Source organism: Letharia columbiana (assembly GCF_014066305.1).
Source record: "Letharia columbiana isolate WasteWater2 chromosome Unknown Sc0000011_s2, whole genome shotgun sequence".
In the NCBI taxonomy this organism is placed as follows: domain Eukaryota; kingdom Fungi; phylum Ascomycota; class Lecanoromycetes; order Lecanorales; family Parmeliaceae; genus Letharia; species Letharia columbiana.
The window spans coordinates 438,397-455,505 of record NW_023501049.1 but is presented as its reverse complement, the minus strand read 5'-3'; the positions used below and the strand labels follow the sequence as shown (position 1 = coordinate 455,505).

At 42.7% G+C, this 17,109-nt stretch overlaps 7 protein-coding genes across 7 annotated transcripts; 3 read left to right on the top strand and 4 right to left on the bottom strand.

Annotated features, from left to right (window-relative positions):
* Positions 1 to 123: 123 nt before the first annotated feature.
* On the bottom strand, positions 124 to 479 carry HO173_004320 (uncharacterized protein; the record flags this gene model as incomplete). The annotated part of the gene is made up of 3 exons (XM_037306244.1): positions 124 to 160; positions 217 to 348; positions 430 to 479. The coding sequence occupies 3 exons, from the start codon at positions 477 to 479 to the stop codon at positions 124 to 126; spliced, it is 219 nt and encodes a 72-aa protein (XP_037166754.1).
* A 271-nt stretch (positions 480 to 750) lies between these two features.
* Positions 751 to 1,624, top strand: HO173_004319 (uncharacterized protein; the record flags this gene model as incomplete). Its single annotated transcript, XM_037306243.1, has 4 exons — positions 751 to 921; positions 989 to 1,061; positions 1,115 to 1,455; positions 1,511 to 1,624. The coding sequence occupies 4 exons, from the start codon at positions 751 to 753 to the stop codon at positions 1,622 to 1,624; spliced, it is 699 nt and encodes a 232-aa protein (XP_037166753.1).
* A 368-nt stretch (positions 1,625 to 1,992) lies between these two features.
* HO173_004318 (uncharacterized protein) lies at positions 1,993 to 2,577 on the bottom strand (the record flags this gene model as incomplete). Its single annotated transcript, XM_037306242.1, has 2 exons — positions 1,993 to 2,435; positions 2,547 to 2,577. 2 exons carry the CDS (start codon positions 2,575 to 2,577, stop codon positions 1,993 to 1,995), a joined length of 474 nt encoding a protein of 157 aa, XP_037166752.1.
* A 1,686-nt stretch (positions 2,578 to 4,263) lies between these two features.
* On the bottom strand, positions 4,264 to 4,464 carry HO173_004317 (uncharacterized protein; the record flags this gene model as incomplete). Its single annotated transcript, XM_037306241.1, has 1 exon — positions 4,264 to 4,464. The coding sequence occupies one exon, from the start codon at positions 4,462 to 4,464 to the stop codon at positions 4,264 to 4,266; it is 201 nt and encodes a 66-aa protein (XP_037166751.1).
* A 1,737-nt stretch (positions 4,465 to 6,201) lies between these two features.
* HO173_004316 (uncharacterized protein) lies at positions 6,202 to 7,582 on the top strand (the record flags this gene model as incomplete). Its single annotated transcript, XM_037306240.1, has 7 exons — positions 6,202 to 6,343; positions 6,395 to 6,414; positions 6,470 to 6,506; positions 6,557 to 6,624; positions 6,678 to 7,054; positions 7,111 to 7,206; positions 7,315 to 7,582. The coding sequence occupies 7 exons, from the start codon at positions 6,202 to 6,204 to the stop codon at positions 7,580 to 7,582; spliced, it is 1,008 nt and encodes a 335-aa protein (XP_037166750.1).
* An 848-nt stretch (positions 7,583 to 8,430) lies between these two features.
* HO173_004315 (uncharacterized protein) lies at positions 8,431 to 9,709 on the bottom strand (the record flags this gene model as incomplete). Its single annotated transcript, XM_037306239.1, has 2 exons — positions 8,431 to 9,195; positions 9,473 to 9,709. The coding sequence occupies 2 exons, from the start codon at positions 9,707 to 9,709 to the stop codon at positions 8,431 to 8,433; spliced, it is 1,002 nt and encodes a 333-aa protein (XP_037166749.1).
* Positions 9,710 to 11,785: 2,076 nt separating this feature from the next.
* On the top strand, positions 11,786 to 12,537 carry HO173_004314 (uncharacterized protein; the record flags this gene model as incomplete). The annotated part of the gene is made up of 2 exons (XM_037306238.1): positions 11,786 to 12,434; positions 12,491 to 12,537. The coding sequence occupies 2 exons, from the start codon at positions 11,786 to 11,788 to the stop codon at positions 12,535 to 12,537; spliced, it is 696 nt and encodes a 231-aa protein (XP_037166748.1).
* Positions 12,538 to 17,109: the final 4,572 nt, after the last annotated feature.

Below are 17,109 nucleotides of genomic sequence, written 5' to 3'. Positions count from 1 at the left end.
TATAAACAGCTCGGCACACAGAAATGGGAACCTCCTGCATCGGGTACACGTAGCTACCAGTCTTCACACATTTCTCCTCTGCCTCTGTCAACCTCACAAGTACCCTCTTTCCAGACCTCCCTCCTATTTCTTCTCCGAACCCGAATTCATCTGATCCGTCCTGCGCACCTGATTAGTATTCCTGAATCCCTCATCCCCCTCACATATGATACATACACGTGCTTATCCAGATCATCCAAATGCTTCTTGTGGTCCTCAATCTTCTTCTTCAACTGTTGAAGCTTCTCTTGCTCCTGTCGACGAACGTAGAGGTTCTCGTCGGCTTGCTCGCGTTTGCTGAAGGCGTCCCTTTATTATTGGAACGAATTAGCATTAACGCAAGACATCGAAGGGTGATTCTCGAAAACGCTTCCGGAGCTAAGAACTTACCCTTGAGCAGAACCCCCAGACCTAGTTGCCCCAGTGTCTCCTTCGCCCATTCTGCTGGCGGTGGTGGCGAGGGTTCGGCTGGTTGGGTATACAGCGCTGCAGAAACCTGGTCTAAGGGTTTGGATGATGGATTGGCGGAGCATGATGGATGTAGGCAGAATCGTGGGATTGTACAGTAGTTTCGTACAGAACAGGATTTGGTCGAAGCTTGAGCGGGGAGATGTTCGTCGACAGCCGCGAAAAGCGCGCTAATCTGGAGCTTTCCGCTGCACCAGCTATTTACACTTTCTCTTGAGAGATATTCGTCTTTTGACAGACAGCATGGGATTGTATATGGATGACATACATACACCCACGGTTCCCTCTGGACCTACCACAGGGCAGAGAGCCGCAGATGGCGTGGGCAAGGACAAGCTCTCGTTAATGGATCTGATTGCTGAGAAAACGAGAGTTGAGGAGGAACTTACTGCTTTGGGGAGCGTTCTAGACAGCGTGTGTTACGATTTATAAAGATCTCTACCCATGAGACCAGCAGCTGGCTGATCTTTTTCTTCCACAGCATGGCGTCAACATGAACACCCCCCTAACAACCTTTGACGGCTACCCACGAGATGACCTCGACATCGCCCAGAGTGCGTAGCCTCCCTCCAACAAATTTGGAGTCTGGTTTGCCAACAGGGTATAGTACGAACAACAAGAGCACGCATAGTATATTTACGGAACGACTACAAGACTCTGATGTCAAAAATCGAACTGGGTCTACATGAACACCATGCTTCGTATCAAGCCTCGAATTCTTCACTTGCCTCAGGCTCCAGCCAAGAGCCTATGAGAAGTGGAAGCGCTGCTACGGATCAAGGCTTGATTGATACACCTTTTGCGAAGGTCAATAGCGTTGTGCCTGGGAGTCCGGCAGATGATGCGGGATTGAAAGCTGGTGACCGGGTACGGAGGTTCGGAGACGTCAATTGGTTGAATCACGAGAAGCTGAGTAAGGTCGCGGAGATCGTTCAAAGGAACCAAGGGGTAAGCCTTTTTCTCTTGACGTCCGAAGCTCTCGCTGACCTCATTTTGCGTCTAGCGAAACGTCGTTGTGAAGGTGGTTCGAAACACAGAAGAATTGACGCTGCAACTGATTCCAAGGAGCAATTGGGGGGGCCGAGGTCTGCTTGGTTGCCACCTGCTGCAAGCTTGATGGCTTGGGCGTGATCGCGTTCTTAGAGTATTCTGTGTTCACTTTCTAAGGGAGCCCACAAAGGAACCAAATGTCCAACATGTTGCGATATTCAGAAAGAGCTTTGTGAGATGAAATGCATAATATCCACGAGATCAATAGTCAAATCGTTGTAAAAAACATCCCTCTGAATACGAAAGAGCTCAAGCACCACGAGTAATTCAAGAGACACGCCAAGACATAATTAAGTCAGGCAACGATTTGATTGGCTGCAGCTGCCTCCTGATTTTCTGGTTGTCGCCTTCCATCCTACGAACCCGGCAAGGCGGGAGGGCGGCCACGCTAACCCCCGATCGGATATAGCGCTATTGCACGGAATATCAGAACGACTATATAAACCCCTCGACATCCCTCGCTGTTTGCCCATCACGTTCGTCCTTGCGCACCATTGCCGAATGATCAGACCGTCTTTCTGGACCCCACGTCATGTCTGCCTTGTCTCCCGCACGCCGCGTCCATCGATCGAGAGTTGGGTCAAGGATCGAAATTTCCAGTCCCCAACGATTCACGCCGCCAATGCTATTGTCGAGCTGCTGCACTGCGCCTCCGCCAGAAGACCTGCCCAGAACGACCGTCACTGAGAATGCACTGCCCCCCCGCCCACTGACAGGGTTCGGATGAAGTGTCCAATTATGGCTTCGTTGACCGACTTGCTCAGCGCCGTTCCAACCAAAGGCGCAGTCTAGGCAGGTGGCGGCACCGATCTGTTGCACTGCGCCTCCATCAGCCGACTTGTCTACTTCACGATCGAGATCTACTGTGGCTGCTGCGTCTAAGTTTTTCGTTCCCCATCAACAACACCGCCAGCTGCCTGATTGGCTCCGCAAACATTTACGATATGGGCTAGAATTGAGCGACGGTCAGACGCTGATGTGGTTCAAACACGGCACGGGCATTTGTCTGACAACGGTCATGCTTGCGGCGATATCAACCGTAGCTAATATATGCGGCGTCGACATTGTATGCTTTGATTGCGATAGACATGGATTTTCCTCGCCAACAAGGCCTGAACCAGGATTTCACTCCCACCTTTTCGAAACTAGCCACTCGAGCTCCGCGATCCTATCGTCATTGAAAAATAGACTCTGGGCAAGGGCACGGACTCGTTTTTCTGATGTTTCAGAGTTTGGGAGTAAGGACTATATTGAAGGTGAAGGGAGTAGAGGCTGCATCCTGGAGCGAGAGGGGGTGAGCTCCATCGGCGAATCAGATCTGGATCTAAGCAACCGCCAGAGGTCTTCAGACCTATATGCGAGCAGCAGTCTGCTGTGATCTACTAATATTCGTGCAGTGCGTGCACGCAGCTACTCTCGTGATCGGTGCTGGTTGAAACGAGGGAGTGACGTGGCTGCTGCACTTTGCCGCTATCCATGGGCCTGTCTGCTCCAAGCAATGAGCCTCGACCGCGAAGATCGAGCTTCCAAGACGGATTCTCAGCCTTCCAGTTGTGCAACTCACGAGCATAATCGATTACTCGTTCCCTTAGCTGATGGCTTGATCGAGGGTAGATCGACCGATGTGAGCGTACCTGTGTAAATTTGAGGATCTTATGAATGCCTGCCTACGCCCTGAGTTTCTACTCTCATTCGCCAACGGAGGACGCACCTTTTGTCACATTCAAGCGAACCCTTTACTGCGACTATGGCGGTCAAAAGGCACGTTCAACAAAATTGGTTTGATTTTATCTATTAACACAGATCTCCAGTAAAATGGCTCCTTTCTGCGATATGCATCCCAGCATATCACAGTCCCCGGTCTTTAGGATGCCCAAATGATGGCCTGAATTCGTGAGAGGAGAAGCGGCACTCAACGAGACGAAGGATGTGACATCCGGATGTGACGAGCTGGAACAATATGGTGAGCTGTCATGAATGCCGTCTTTAGCAACTCACTGACTCTACCCCAAGGGTCGAATCGCCTTGCCTCATGACTACAACATTTCCTAGCAGCGATAACAACATTTTTGTCACTCTTTCCGCCTCGCGGGCAGGAGAATCCGCCTCTCAGCTTACCGATGACACATTTACACCGATACTTACGCGGACCTTGCCTGAGGACGCATTTGCCTCAAAGATACATGCGATAGAATCCCCGGACAGGTTGTGGGAAGTTCAGAAAATACTACAAAGGCGCCCCGACCGAGGTCGAAGATTGCGTGCCGAGTGTGCCAAGCGGTATTTGGTGCAATGGGCGCCGAGTTGGTTGTCTTTTGAGAAACTCCGTTATGCACAGCAAGTTTGGAAGATCGTCAAGTCTTCGCTAGGCAGGCATGCAAAAACGAAGGGGCCACAAGTCCGAGCAGAATTAGAGTCCACTGGGTCCCATCATGGGTATCGGCTGTTGAACCGCTCCAACAATTGCAGCCTATGTGATTGAAAGCTTGTAATTTATCGGGTAGTGTTAGGTTTCGTTGCATGCTGATTGACCGCCGAGCTTTAGCTTTCTCTAGCGATCCTCATGACTTCTACACGCTTTCTATATCTCACAGCAAACTCGCCACTTTAATACGAACACTCCTGAGCAACTTCGAAACGCCTATATATTCTGCATCCCTGATATTTGTTACCTTGTGACTTTTGAAAAGCGCAGACATTCTTACCTCAACCTGAAACCAAATATTTCATGGTTGTTCCATTGAGGTACTTATAGGCGGCGAAGCCGGCTAAGCTGATCATCCCCATAGCGACTGCAGCGTTCTTGAGCCCTGACTGCCAATCTTCCTGTGAACGCTGTTCTTCCGCTAGCTTCCTACGCCGCTCATTGTCCGCCTTGACTCTCTTCTCAAAGTCTGCCTTCAACATCTCCCTATCATGCTTGGCTTCAGCAAAATCTTGTTTGAACTTGTTAGCTTGTTCTTGTAATAAAGCGGCCCGTATTTTGTGTTCGTGTGACTGCTGGATTTCGGCTAATGTCGAGTCGAAGCTCTCCTGCTATTTCCGAATTTCCCCGGACAAGTCTTGAGCAATCCTTCGACCAGCTGTAGTATCGCTGAGTTGCATTCCATTTCCCAGCTGACGTTGAATCTGAAGCCAAGTAGGCTTGAACCTGAGTATTGGTGCGATGATAGCACTTATAGGATCAGCGATTCCGGAGGATTGATTAGCTACCTCACCAAGTCGCTTCGGCCCGGAGCAACCTAGCTTCATATAAAGATTAAGTATCATTACTAAGCAGGCTGTGGGACTGCTTTCTTACTGTCTGATCATGGCCTACGTCTGAAAATGGTCATTTGGAACAGTATTTTGTATGCAAAGATGTCTTATAACGATGTAGTGTTTTGTATGCCAGTTTATACGGTACTTTCATTAGGATTTAGGCAACCCCAACCATTCATTCAGGCCTCCTTTTTTGCATCCTGCGCTATTGATCGACATCACATGCTTCACTGTGCCTGTTCCTGCGGGCACATAAGCGCACCACAAAGAGGCCCGAACTTTCCCAATCCCGCTTACTATGATTGGCCCATGGTGGGCGACCACTCATGCACGGTATCCCAATCGGCGATTTTTGGTTCTTGATTTCTGAATGATCTGATCCCTTTAAGGCGCGCTCTTCTGGGGCACTCTTCTCGAGGACCATGCAAAGAAGAGTACAATAGTGACCGCCAAGAGTTGCCGCCCCAAAAAGCACCCCTTAAAGAAGAGAGAAAATCAAAAAATCGCGGGGTTGAGGCCGTACTAAGGTATCATGACATCTTCCAACGAAAATAACTTCGTATGGGGACACCACCGCCGTCACTCTCATCCACACCGATATTTCCGCAGCCCGAATCTATTTATGGCTGCTTTGGCTCGGCCAGATGAAGAAGTTTCCCCAGTAAGCCAAGACACGGAAGTAACAAGTGAAAACGTCATGTCTATGCAGGTCATTCTTTGCAGTAGCTGAGTCCTTGGCTACATGGCCAGTGCCCCTCGAAGTCTCATACATGTAAAGAGCAATGCGCGAATAAGTTGTCTCAAGATCCTTCGCCGCTTAAAGCTGTCGATTTCTCTCATTTCGGAAGGTTTCATCGATATACATGCAGCTTCCCTGCAAAGTCGATCATATACAACATGAGAATGTGGGAGGGGGTGGTGCGATTGCTACTTAGATCAGCACCGAGGAATTTACAACAAGCATGCACATTCTCCCTCGAGCCTGTCGAATGTCTAAGCACAAGGGTACTCAGCTCCTTTGAACTTGTCGAAAACATTCACCTACCTGTGGGGATTTCAATTTAAGCAAATAAATACGGACATGGGCAGCAAAACGGCAATTGTTGCACCGTATCTATGGTCCGAGAAAGGTTCTACATGCATCGATGGCAGAAATACATGTCGATTTCGTATGCATCCATTATTGACAGACTCATATGTCAAATGCCTCGGCTTTCGCCTCCTTTTTCCTGTACAGAGCCTTGTACCGATCAGTCGGATCCAGTCGGAGAACGCTCGTGACGATCTGTCCTTGCCTCTGTGTCTCCTCAGCCATAAATGTTTTGTGACCCGGACAATGCTCTCTCATTGTTTCTTTACCTCTATGATAATTTTTCACCAGCCATGGTTATCAATACTAATCCTTCGACCCAGCAACATACCATTGTAGTTGTTTGCATCGTTGCTCCTATTTTCTCCAGTCTGTTTGCAGCGATTCGTATTTGGACCAGAATCTTCATTACTCACTCCATTGGCCGGGATGACTGTAAGCTACCCCACCTTTCTCTTTTCAAGGCCTCACTCTCACACAATACAGATGCTTCTTTGGTTACTTTGGTGATGCTTACGCTAGCCTTTACTCATTGTAGCCTTACTAATGAGATCCGAACAGCCATTTTGCATAGCCTTCAGTGTTCTTGTTGGTTTAGGTATACCTGTTGCCCCTTAAGTGTAAACCTTCCTGCTCACCAAGCTCTAGGAACGAATTATGGCTTTGGTTGGCACACTGCCGACGTTCCACCTGATCGTTTTGTTTTCTATTACAAGGTATAAGACTCTCGGCATTTGCTCTGATATTGCTGACAACAGTTTCATACCAGTGGCTCTTTATCATCTCTGCCGTCTATCTTTCCACCTTATGGTTGTACAAATTTACTATTCTCCTTCTCTATCTCCGTCTCTTCGATGTGCATAAGCCGTTTAGATACGTTACCTGGACAGTCATGTTCCTCGTTTTTGGTTACCTATCTAGCAATCTTTTGACTCTGATATTCGGCTGCACACCGATCGACAAATACTGGAAGTCAATGACTCCCGGTCACTGCATCCCCTCGACCAAGGCAGACCTTTTATATGGTTCGATGAACTTCATCACAGATGTCCTTATCTTCATCTTACCTCTACCAATGATCTGGCGATTGAAGCTATCTCGGGAAAACAAGCTAGGTGTCATCCTCATTTTCATGGGTGGAGCCATGTAAGGGTCCACCGCCAACGCAGTTGTTCCGTGACATGAAGCTTAAAACCCACCAGTGCCTCTGTCGTTGCCCTCGTTCGCTATGCCTTCCTACTTCGTAGATACTCCGCGACCGATATCATATGGTATGACGGAAAGAACCTGCTCTGGATGTGAGTCATTCGTTCTCTACCATGTACTCACCATCCACGCCACTGCGTCTTGACACAGCATTCCATCTCTTCACAATCTTGCAATCCTGAGCGACTGACATTTCACAGGGTCCTCGAGGTCAACACCGGGCTCATATGCAGCTGCACCATCGCTTTCAAACCTTTCTTCAGATACCTCGCCTCCAACTACATTTTCAAAAAATCATCCCCGGGTTCAGTATCGCATCGAAGGACGGCCGTACCCTCCGGGAGACGAAGTCATACCGGCCCATTGGCGCCGCAGGACACGGGAGGGAGGGGATTCATGGTTCTTGGAGACGAAGAGACTGAGATGGATGGATTCACTGGGGCATTGGGGGTAGGGCACGAGGTTTAGAGAGTCACGAAGGGTTAGGTGGCCGGCCATTTTCGTCGAAGACGGTCCGTCTGTCTATATTCTATTGTGGGTCTCGGCCCTCTACTTGCGTCGAGGCCAAGTTTTGGGCGTAGTGACCTAAGCATGGATGTGATTGCGATATGTGTCAGGCCTGATTCTGACTGATACCTAAGCTTATAGGGCTTAATAGGGTGTATGCGTGCATGAAGCGCGATACCCTCGCGTTTTTGGGCCTAGGGCCTGGTGGCTAACAGTGCTTACAATATGCTGGTGAATATCGTTATCTTTAACTTGTAGAAGAAAGTCGTGAATTAGATCTATGTAGTTTGAACTATAAATGCGTCTTTGAAAGAATACAACTACATCGGCAAACCAGGAACCCGCGAGAAAATCTCAAGTTGCAAGTTGCGTATAGTGCGTAATCTACAGCAATTTGCAGCCCGGAAGCTGCACTCGATATCGGATACATGTTGGCAACGACGGGAAGTCTTTAGGGAGGCATTCATCAACGTCAGCCTGATTTCGAGCTCGGAATTAGACGATTCTCTTAAATTGCTCACGGGGGTGTCGTCGGTAGCGACCTTGGGGGGTCCGGCTTGGGGGTCTGGGTACTTAGTACACGTTCCACAAAATGAACATGTAGGAAACATCGATGCATGGCGAGACAATAATGAGCAAGAACTTGGGTCATGCGAGCGTTGTTAGACACATGAGAACCAAAAGAGAAGGTCGTACAGAGTAAAGCTAGGGCTAGTCTTGAGAGTACTCAATCAGACAGTTCCATCTTATCCCAAGTGGGGAGGCTGTTGGATTCCTGGGAGATCTCTTGATCGGTATTCGACGCAAATTTAGCGAGCCTCCTTCCGAAGTGTCTGTCCTTGAGGGTCCTCTAATGGCTGGGAGTTGTAGACCTCCTGACCTTTCCTCTTGTTGTCCGGCGTCAGTCTTGGGGTTGGTAGTGACTCGTAATGCTTTTTCTGAACTCTGTTCTTTTTTGGGACCGAGATTGGATTGTGTCGCTCTGCCTGCCTTTTCTTTCGAAGATCATAGTGACGGCCAAGCTTTTTATCCTGTGTGACCTGCTGTGTAGGAGTGACTGCCCGGGGGTTGCTGTGCCACCATGTCTCGTCATTGACTATTGGAAGACTCGCTAGAGGAATAACGACGGAAGGCTTTGAGGGTGTCCCAGGCAGCTGTGCTGCTAGCGGTGTCGTTATTGTTTCGCTAAGCCATGGGAGGCGCAGGCATTTGTCTACGGAAGGTCTATCGCTGGGGTCAAAATGTAGCATGCTGCCTACTGTCGATAGAGCGCCGCAACGTTCGATCTGATCTGGTTCGCTCGCATCTAGCTGTTCAGCTATTGGTACACTGATGTACTTGTTGAACTGTTTGCGATTCTGTATCCACATCTTCGGCGGATTGACGCCAAGAATGTCCAGGAGTAGCATGCCTAAAGCATAGATGTCCACGTTTTGAGTATAGGGACGGCGTTGGTTCTTCGGGACAGCGCCATTTCGGACTACCTCTGGCGCCGCATACCCCGGTGATCCGCAGAAGGAGACCGGATTGTCCAAGGATACCAAGCCATAATCGGCGACGACGAGATCGAGGGGCTGGTCTTTCTCATTTCACACGAGGATGTTGTCCGGTTTAATGTCTCGGTGAATGTGACCTCTCTCATGTAAGTGACGCAAAGCTTCTAGAACCTGACGTACAGCCTCTCTCAATTCGGTCAGGCGAGGAGGATTTTGTCGCAGATTACCCTGCTGAAAGTAAGGCATGATGATTGCAAAGCCGTCTTCTTACTCGAAGACTGCATCCGCGCGAAGTAGGTGAGCCTATGATTCAACTTAGCCCTCTGCAATGGTACAGGGTGACAAGGAAGCCTACGTGTGCTAAACGCTGTGACACATATGTCTCCCTTAGCATGTTGATCTCACTCTGTGGTCTTTCTTGTGAGTGATGTTCTTCATAGTTGTACTCTATGACTTTGACAGCATAGAGGGGCCCCGTTTGACGGTTGATATACTGGTAGACAGTTCCTTGTCCGCCCTTTTTCAAGCGTCTCCCTCGAGCGTAGTCGAGTAATGAGGGTTCAGGCTCCAACGATTCCGTTGGTTGAGACATCGGAAGGTAAGGGCGACAGTGGGCTAATTTGTGTAGCGTGAGGACAAGAGTTTTAGATGTTAGGTCAGTGCAGGTCTTTGAGCTAGAAGACCGGTATCTTGTGTCAAATTGAGAGCAGATACTGATATATTTGAGTACACGCAACGGCTGATAGAGACCTCGAAGCGTTTAACCGCCCGGTGAGAAAAAATTCATATGAATGCTGCACACCATGTCTATGCATTGCCCCCTCTTCACGTGAAGCGCTGAGGAGGATCGACTTGGTGAAGTCCAAACCCCACGGAAGCATGGAACCACTCCTGCATATCGAATACGAAATAAAGAAGAGCTAAAAGACAAGGCACAGCGTACATCTGCGTCGATCGCGGATTCTCACATGCATTGAATGTGACCAGCTCAATGCTTTATTCGTACGATTAGCGCTGAAGACTATATTTGGATATATTTTACACCATAATATACTACTTCCAGGACTAAGATAAACTCGTAGAGGCTACTTAGTATCACCTTCGGATGTAAAACTCTTATACATGTAATACTCTAAATTTAAATCTTTATAACTCGTCGCTTCACAACAGTAATTTAAAAAATAAAATATAAAAACATAAATTATAAATTATAAATTATAATTTCTAAAATTATAATTTTTTTTATAATCGAAGTTAAAGTAGTAAAACTATGTAATAGAATAATAAATTTAGAGAGTTTAGATTATAGAAAGCGTATTTTATTATCTTAAGAATTCTTAAAGATTTAGAAATGATATTTCATAATCTATAATTGAATTTTTCGTTTCTTCCAGGGTGTTGCATCTGGTGGCGGGGTTGTAACAACTTATCTTCGGACAGTACCCCTCCGACAGTCCCCCGTCCACACTAATGCAGCCTCCCGCGCAAGATCTACACATTAAGCTTTTAACCCCGTTATTGTTAGCAACTCAGCTAAAAAAGCCTGGTCCCGGGTGTCTGCGCTTGATAGCCAGACACCCCTATTTGGACCTAAATAGGGCCCCGTAAGGCCGTCGCAGGGCCCCCGTAGGGCCCACGCCCCAGGGTGAAAGCCCTAAAAGCAAGCAGACGCCCGGGAAGAAACCCGAGGCCGGTCAAAACAAGCCTAAGATTTATATGCGCTAAGGCGGGGCTATAGGCCTGGAATACAGCCCTATTCCCATATTACACACCGGTGTAAAGGCGGGGCTAAGGTTCTTTCACTTAGGTAGTAGCTCCGTGGGCAAAAACCCTAGAGGTAATTTGAAGCCCCGCAATGTGCGGGCATTTAGGAGTCTTCGGGGGAGTAAACCTCCGGAGCATAGGGCATGTTATCCTTAAAATCGTCGGGGAAGGAGTCCCCGGAACATTGCGATTTTTGTCTTTCGGAGCTCGAGGACGAGCCCCCTAGAGGGGGAGGCATTGTTAAGCTATCAAGCGCAGACACCCCGGGACCAGGCTTTTTTAGCTGAGTTGCTAATAATAACGGGGGTTGAAAGCTTAATGTGTAGATCTTGCGCGGGAGGCTGCATTAGTGTGGACGGGGGACTGTCGGAGGGGTACTGTCCGAAGATAAGTTGGGTTTGTAAATCATTAGGTCATAACGATATCCAATGGAACGGCAGTGCACAGATCAGGCTGAGTCCCGCTGACCGTATGACTAGGTATCTTATAAATGTATGATACGGCTAGCCGAGTCTTTTCAGCTGCGGCAGTCAGTCTTATTGGATATACTGACGCCCACGTGCATTTGGGACACAAAGCGTTTTATACGACCATCTCATTGGCTGCTGGAAAATGTATCGGGATGGCGCGAAACACCGAGGGGTAACTTCAAGTAAAGCTTCGCTGTGACTTGAACCTTGAAACAACTGTTTGAGCAATTCAGTGACGATCTTTAAGAAGATCGACGTCAGAATGTTTTAGGATTCAGTCCCAGCCAAAGAGGTTTTACCTGGGCCATACAAGGTTTGGCGTTCAGAACTTCTGGTGTCGACCTTCATATACCATTTCATATCGGAATCAATAAAAGGGAATATCCATTCTCGGTCAGCTACTACAATATTCAGCACGACGTTCATAATACACTATGTCCGAACCCGATTGGACAGATGTCAAGGCTGTACGGGCTTGGCTTGGGAAACGCTACCATGTTGCCAATAGAGAAACAGGCTCACCCTTCTTTCAATACCTGAAAGACGAGCTGGCAAAGGGTAACAAAATTCAGGGTCGTGAGACCCATCTCTCTAGAGCTGAATTTCTAAGATGGGTTTGGGATACGAATACGGGACCGAATGGACCGCGTGGATTTCACTACTCAATGGATGCGATGCGCATTCCGTACTATCCAGAGTTCATCGATGAATCGTCACTGTCAAGGTCGCCGAGCCCTGCGCACGGTGGCAACATGACTAGACGCGGAGAATCAAATGCGTCCGATGGACACCTCCCAGATCATCATCAAAGTTCCAACCCACCAAGAAATAAAGCAACGAACAAGCCACGGAAAAGGAAGCTCGGACGTAAGAGCAAGAGCGCAAAACAAACAGTGTCGACTTCTTTGGACGATGAAAAATGCGCAAAGCAATCGAGAGTTAAAGCACCACTCAGCGCGAGCGATTCAAAGGCAATGGGAATTTCGAAAGGCGTGAAACGGATCGACGCAGAGGCGCTACGAAGGCAAAAAGCACGTGTCAGTACGTTGCGATCAAGGGTCAATTGCAAGCGTGGCAAGACAGGTAGGAGCTGCTTCCCCCTTCCACAGTGCAAAGGTCTAATGTTATACTTCATCTAGACTTCTTTCACCCTGAACAAACATCCCATCGCCAAAAGCTCTCGTGATTCGCTCATGTTCTTCAACTGACATGTCACCTTATACCCATGCGATTCCCTAAGATACATATCAAGATCCGGACATTCGCACTACGAGATGGGCTCTGTCCTGAAATGTATGGTTTTTCATATGCACATGTAATGGCACAGTATTCGTGAGAGAACTTTCGACTGGTTCGCTTAGGCACTGAATTCATGCGTATTTGAAAGAAATAATCGTTTTTGAAATCTTCTAGTATAATATCTTTCTTTAAGAGCGATATTAGTAACGGTAGTAGCTCTTCTTAGTTATACTATAGCGACGTCGTTAGCCGTAGTTTAGACGTATATAGAAAGCCCGATTAAAAGAAAATCGATATAGTATAGCGAAAATAATGTCTATAGGCGTAGGGGTAATTAGTGGTAATTTTCGAATCCATATCTAAGCGGATAAATATCGGTGAAATAATACGACGTAATTAGTCGAGGGCTCTCGAATCGAATCGAGCCGTAGGCGCTAAGAACCCTAATTTAATATTAAGTAAGTTTCTTCATAGGATATTATATAACCGATATCGATAAAGGCTATCGACGGCGATAGTAAGGTTTATAGATAACGTACTATAACTTCGAAAGATACTTAAATATTAATTAGTAAGGGGACCCTACGCGAAAGACTATATATGATATAATTTTCGATCGATATAGGCCTAAGGGATCGATTCTCGGCCCTAAAAAAATAAGGCTATTGCGAAGATATCGGACGATTTTAATTCGATTAAAAACGGGGTATTCGAGGTAGTTTCGAAATCCTATTAGTTAATTCTTTATAGGTAAAACTCTTCGAGATATCGCTTATAAAAGTCGTCTATTAGATTCTAGCAATTTTCGAATTTACCGCCGTTCGCATTATATTAGACGAGGTTATTATCGAGACCTTCTTATTTAATCTTATACTTGAGACGACTATAGATTAATTTAAAGATAAGTATTTCTTTAATAATCTATTCGATTCGATTATTAATAGTAATATACTTCGGCGAAGGATTTATCTACTCTAATAAGAGGTTATTTACCGCGAGACTTAAGAGATTAAGATAAAAGACGTCGTAGATTCTTATACTTAATAAAAGTTTTAGATAATATAAGATTTTTATAAGGCCTATAATCTTAAATAAATCGAGTCTCTTATAATTTAATTTACGAGAAGAGCGATTAAAGATAATATTCTTACTACTTAGAAAGATCTTATCGTCTATTTAAAAAGTAATCTTTTATTAATACTTATTAACTTATATAATTATAGCCTTCTAAGCGCGATTTATATTACTTCGAATATACTTAAGAACTTATTTTATATAATTCGTAATATCCTTCGTTTAAGTAGTATTAAGACGCTTATATATAATCTTATAGTCGATAATATTCGAGCTAAAAGTTATTCGAGAATAAAATCTCTTATTTATAAGAAAAGATAAGATATTAGTAGTCGATAAGATAGTATTATTATCGACGAACTCGATAATAGATAGCTATCTTATCTAGTCGTTCTATATATAATTATAGTATATTCGAAGATAACGCTTTATATTCTAATTCGCTTATTCGATCTATTTATCGATTTTAGAGTAAAAGGCTATTAATAGCTTAACTATAATATCTAGTCTCTTATAAAAAGACTTTTATATAATAGCTATAAATTAAGAGCCTTAATTTGATATTATTAAGATCGATAGATTATATAGACGAAATACTTTCTTAAGTAGTAAGTTAACTATCTTCTTAGCGATAGTATCTTTATTAATATCGAAATAGACTACGTAGTAACGTTTCTTAATAAACTAATCGATTACTACTTAAATAGCGTTATAGTTATCGAATATAGATAAGCCTATAACGAAGTCGATCGATATATCTTATTATCGTTTCTATAAAATTAATAGAGACTATAGTAAATTATACTTTCGATCGCGAGACGCCTTAGCCCTCTAATAGATATAGTAATTTCGAAATATAGATAACTATTATCGCCCTTATTTCTCGCTAGTAATACTTTCTTTTTAAGTAGTTTATAGATATAGGCTATCTCTAGAATAGCCGTAGAATAATTAATTATATATCTCTCGAATAATATCGATATATATATTATCGAATATCTATAAACGATTCTTATAATAAAGTATCTCTATTCTATACGAAGCACTTATTAAGAGTAATTCCTCGAAACTTATTCTTATCTTCGGCGATAGCGTTACGAATTTTCATATAATAGTTATTCTTTCTTATTAGCCTCTACTATCTTATAATAGATAGAGTCGTTAATTATATATATATCGATACTTTCGCTATTTAACTTTAATCGATTAGAGATAAGAATTATTTAATACTATTAATATAATCGTTTATCTTCGAGATCGATTAATTTATATCTAGCTATTCGTATAAGTATATTCGCCTTAACGTTCTAAGATTCTAATCGATAGATAATCTTTATATTAAATTCGAATAGTATATTTAAATAGCGGGCCTAGCGACGACTAAGGTCTCTTTCTTCGACGAAGTATATTAATTTCTTATAGTTCGTAAAGATCTTAATAGAGATATCGATATATTTTAATTTAGAACGCTAGTATTTAAGATAGCGAATAATAGCTAGTAACTTCTTATCGTAGATCTAATAGTTATACTCGACTAAAGTAAGATTTTTACTATAGAAGACTATCGGGTAAAGTACTCTCTTATCGTTATATTAAGAAAAGAATATCTTCGTTAACGTAGTCGAAAGAGTTAGTCTCTAGAACGGCCTTCTTTATTCTATCGAAATAACGTAAAACTAAAGCTTTAATAACGACGACTTTAAGAAAGTAAAAGGCCTCTTAATATACTGGGGACTAATTAAATATAGCCTCTTTTATCGTGAATTTTATTATAAATTTAACTATTTTAGAGAAGTCTCTAATAAATCGTCGATAAAAATTATAAAATTCGATAAAGGCCTATATCTCTTTAAGGTTAATAGATATAGTTTACTCGATAATAGTCTAAATTTTAATAGAGTTTATTTATAACCCGTCTATAGATACTAGTAGGCCTAAAAATTTAATTTTCTAGACGTGGAATTCGCATTTAAGAATATTTATCTAAAGGTCGATATCTCTTAATTTCTAAAGGATTTATCTAACGTATTAAATGTATTTCTTTTTTATCTTATTATAAATAAGTATATTATCGAGATAGATCTAATAGAAGTCGTTTAGATATTCGAATAGAATATTATTTATATATTATTAATATATAGCCGAGCCGTTAATTAGATCGAAGAGGAGAACTCGATATTTATATACTTTAAGGGAGATAATAAAAGTAGTAAAATTCTCGCTATCGGGGTATATACGTAGTTTATTAAACGCGGCTATAATATTTAATCGAGTAAGGTATTTATATTCCTAAATTCTTATTAAAACCTTATCTATTAATAGAATTAGATATCGATTTCTTTTAATAATAGCGTTTAGCTTTCGATAGTTCATATAAAAACGTAATTCTTTATTCGACTTTTCCGCGAATAAGATAAATAAAGCGAATAGTATATAGCTTAATATTATAAATCCCTTCTTTAGATATTCGTTTAGATACTTCTTTATCTATTTTAGTTTATATTCTAATATTAAATAGATTCTACTTTTCGAAAGTTTCGTTTTATCGAAGCTATCGTTAAATTTTAGCTTATAATTATAAGAACGATATAAGAAAAGTATATTCGTCTTAGTTCTATCGAAAATATCGAGATAGTCGTAATACTTCGTAGATAGCTTATATTTTACCTTTTTAAAACTAATCTCGTCGATACTATTAATCTAAATAAGATAATAAGAATTATAATATCTTTTATATTTCTTTTCTAAGTTATAGAGATAGAGTTTATTAATCGATATACGGGAATCGCGAGATATTCGATAATAAGATATATATAATATTAGCGAGTTATTATAGATCTTATTTATCGTTAATATAAATAGCTTATTATCTTTTTTACGGGCTAGCTAATAGTAGACCGCTATATTAATCTTAGCGATATTAATAAACTTAGACTTCTTATTATTCTCATTCTTATTTAAAAAGAAGATATTTAAATTAGTCTCGTTATCGTAGGTGAGTAAGAGAGAGCTTTATCGTTTTAGTATAATAGATAAGAGAGTAAGTAATATAAGTAGCCGAAGCTTCGAAGTTAATAGAAAGAGGAGTTCGTTTATTATTAATATCTAATTATTATTATAATTATATCGATTAAATAGAAAGAGTATCTTATTTTATAATATATTAAGAACTACCCTATATTTATTTATTTAAGATTTTTCAACTATTATATCGTATTTTAATAATATAATTAATATTAAATATATTTCTTCTCGATAGTTCTCTACTATTATCGTAAAAAATAAATAATATATAATTAATCGTTTTACGATCTAGTCGTTATAATCTCTTAGTAATTTAGATCGTAATAGTAGAAGTAATTTTAGATATAAGGCCTTATATATCGCTAAGATTAAGAACTTATTTATAACTATATAAGTATCGATATATTTACTATCTATAAGA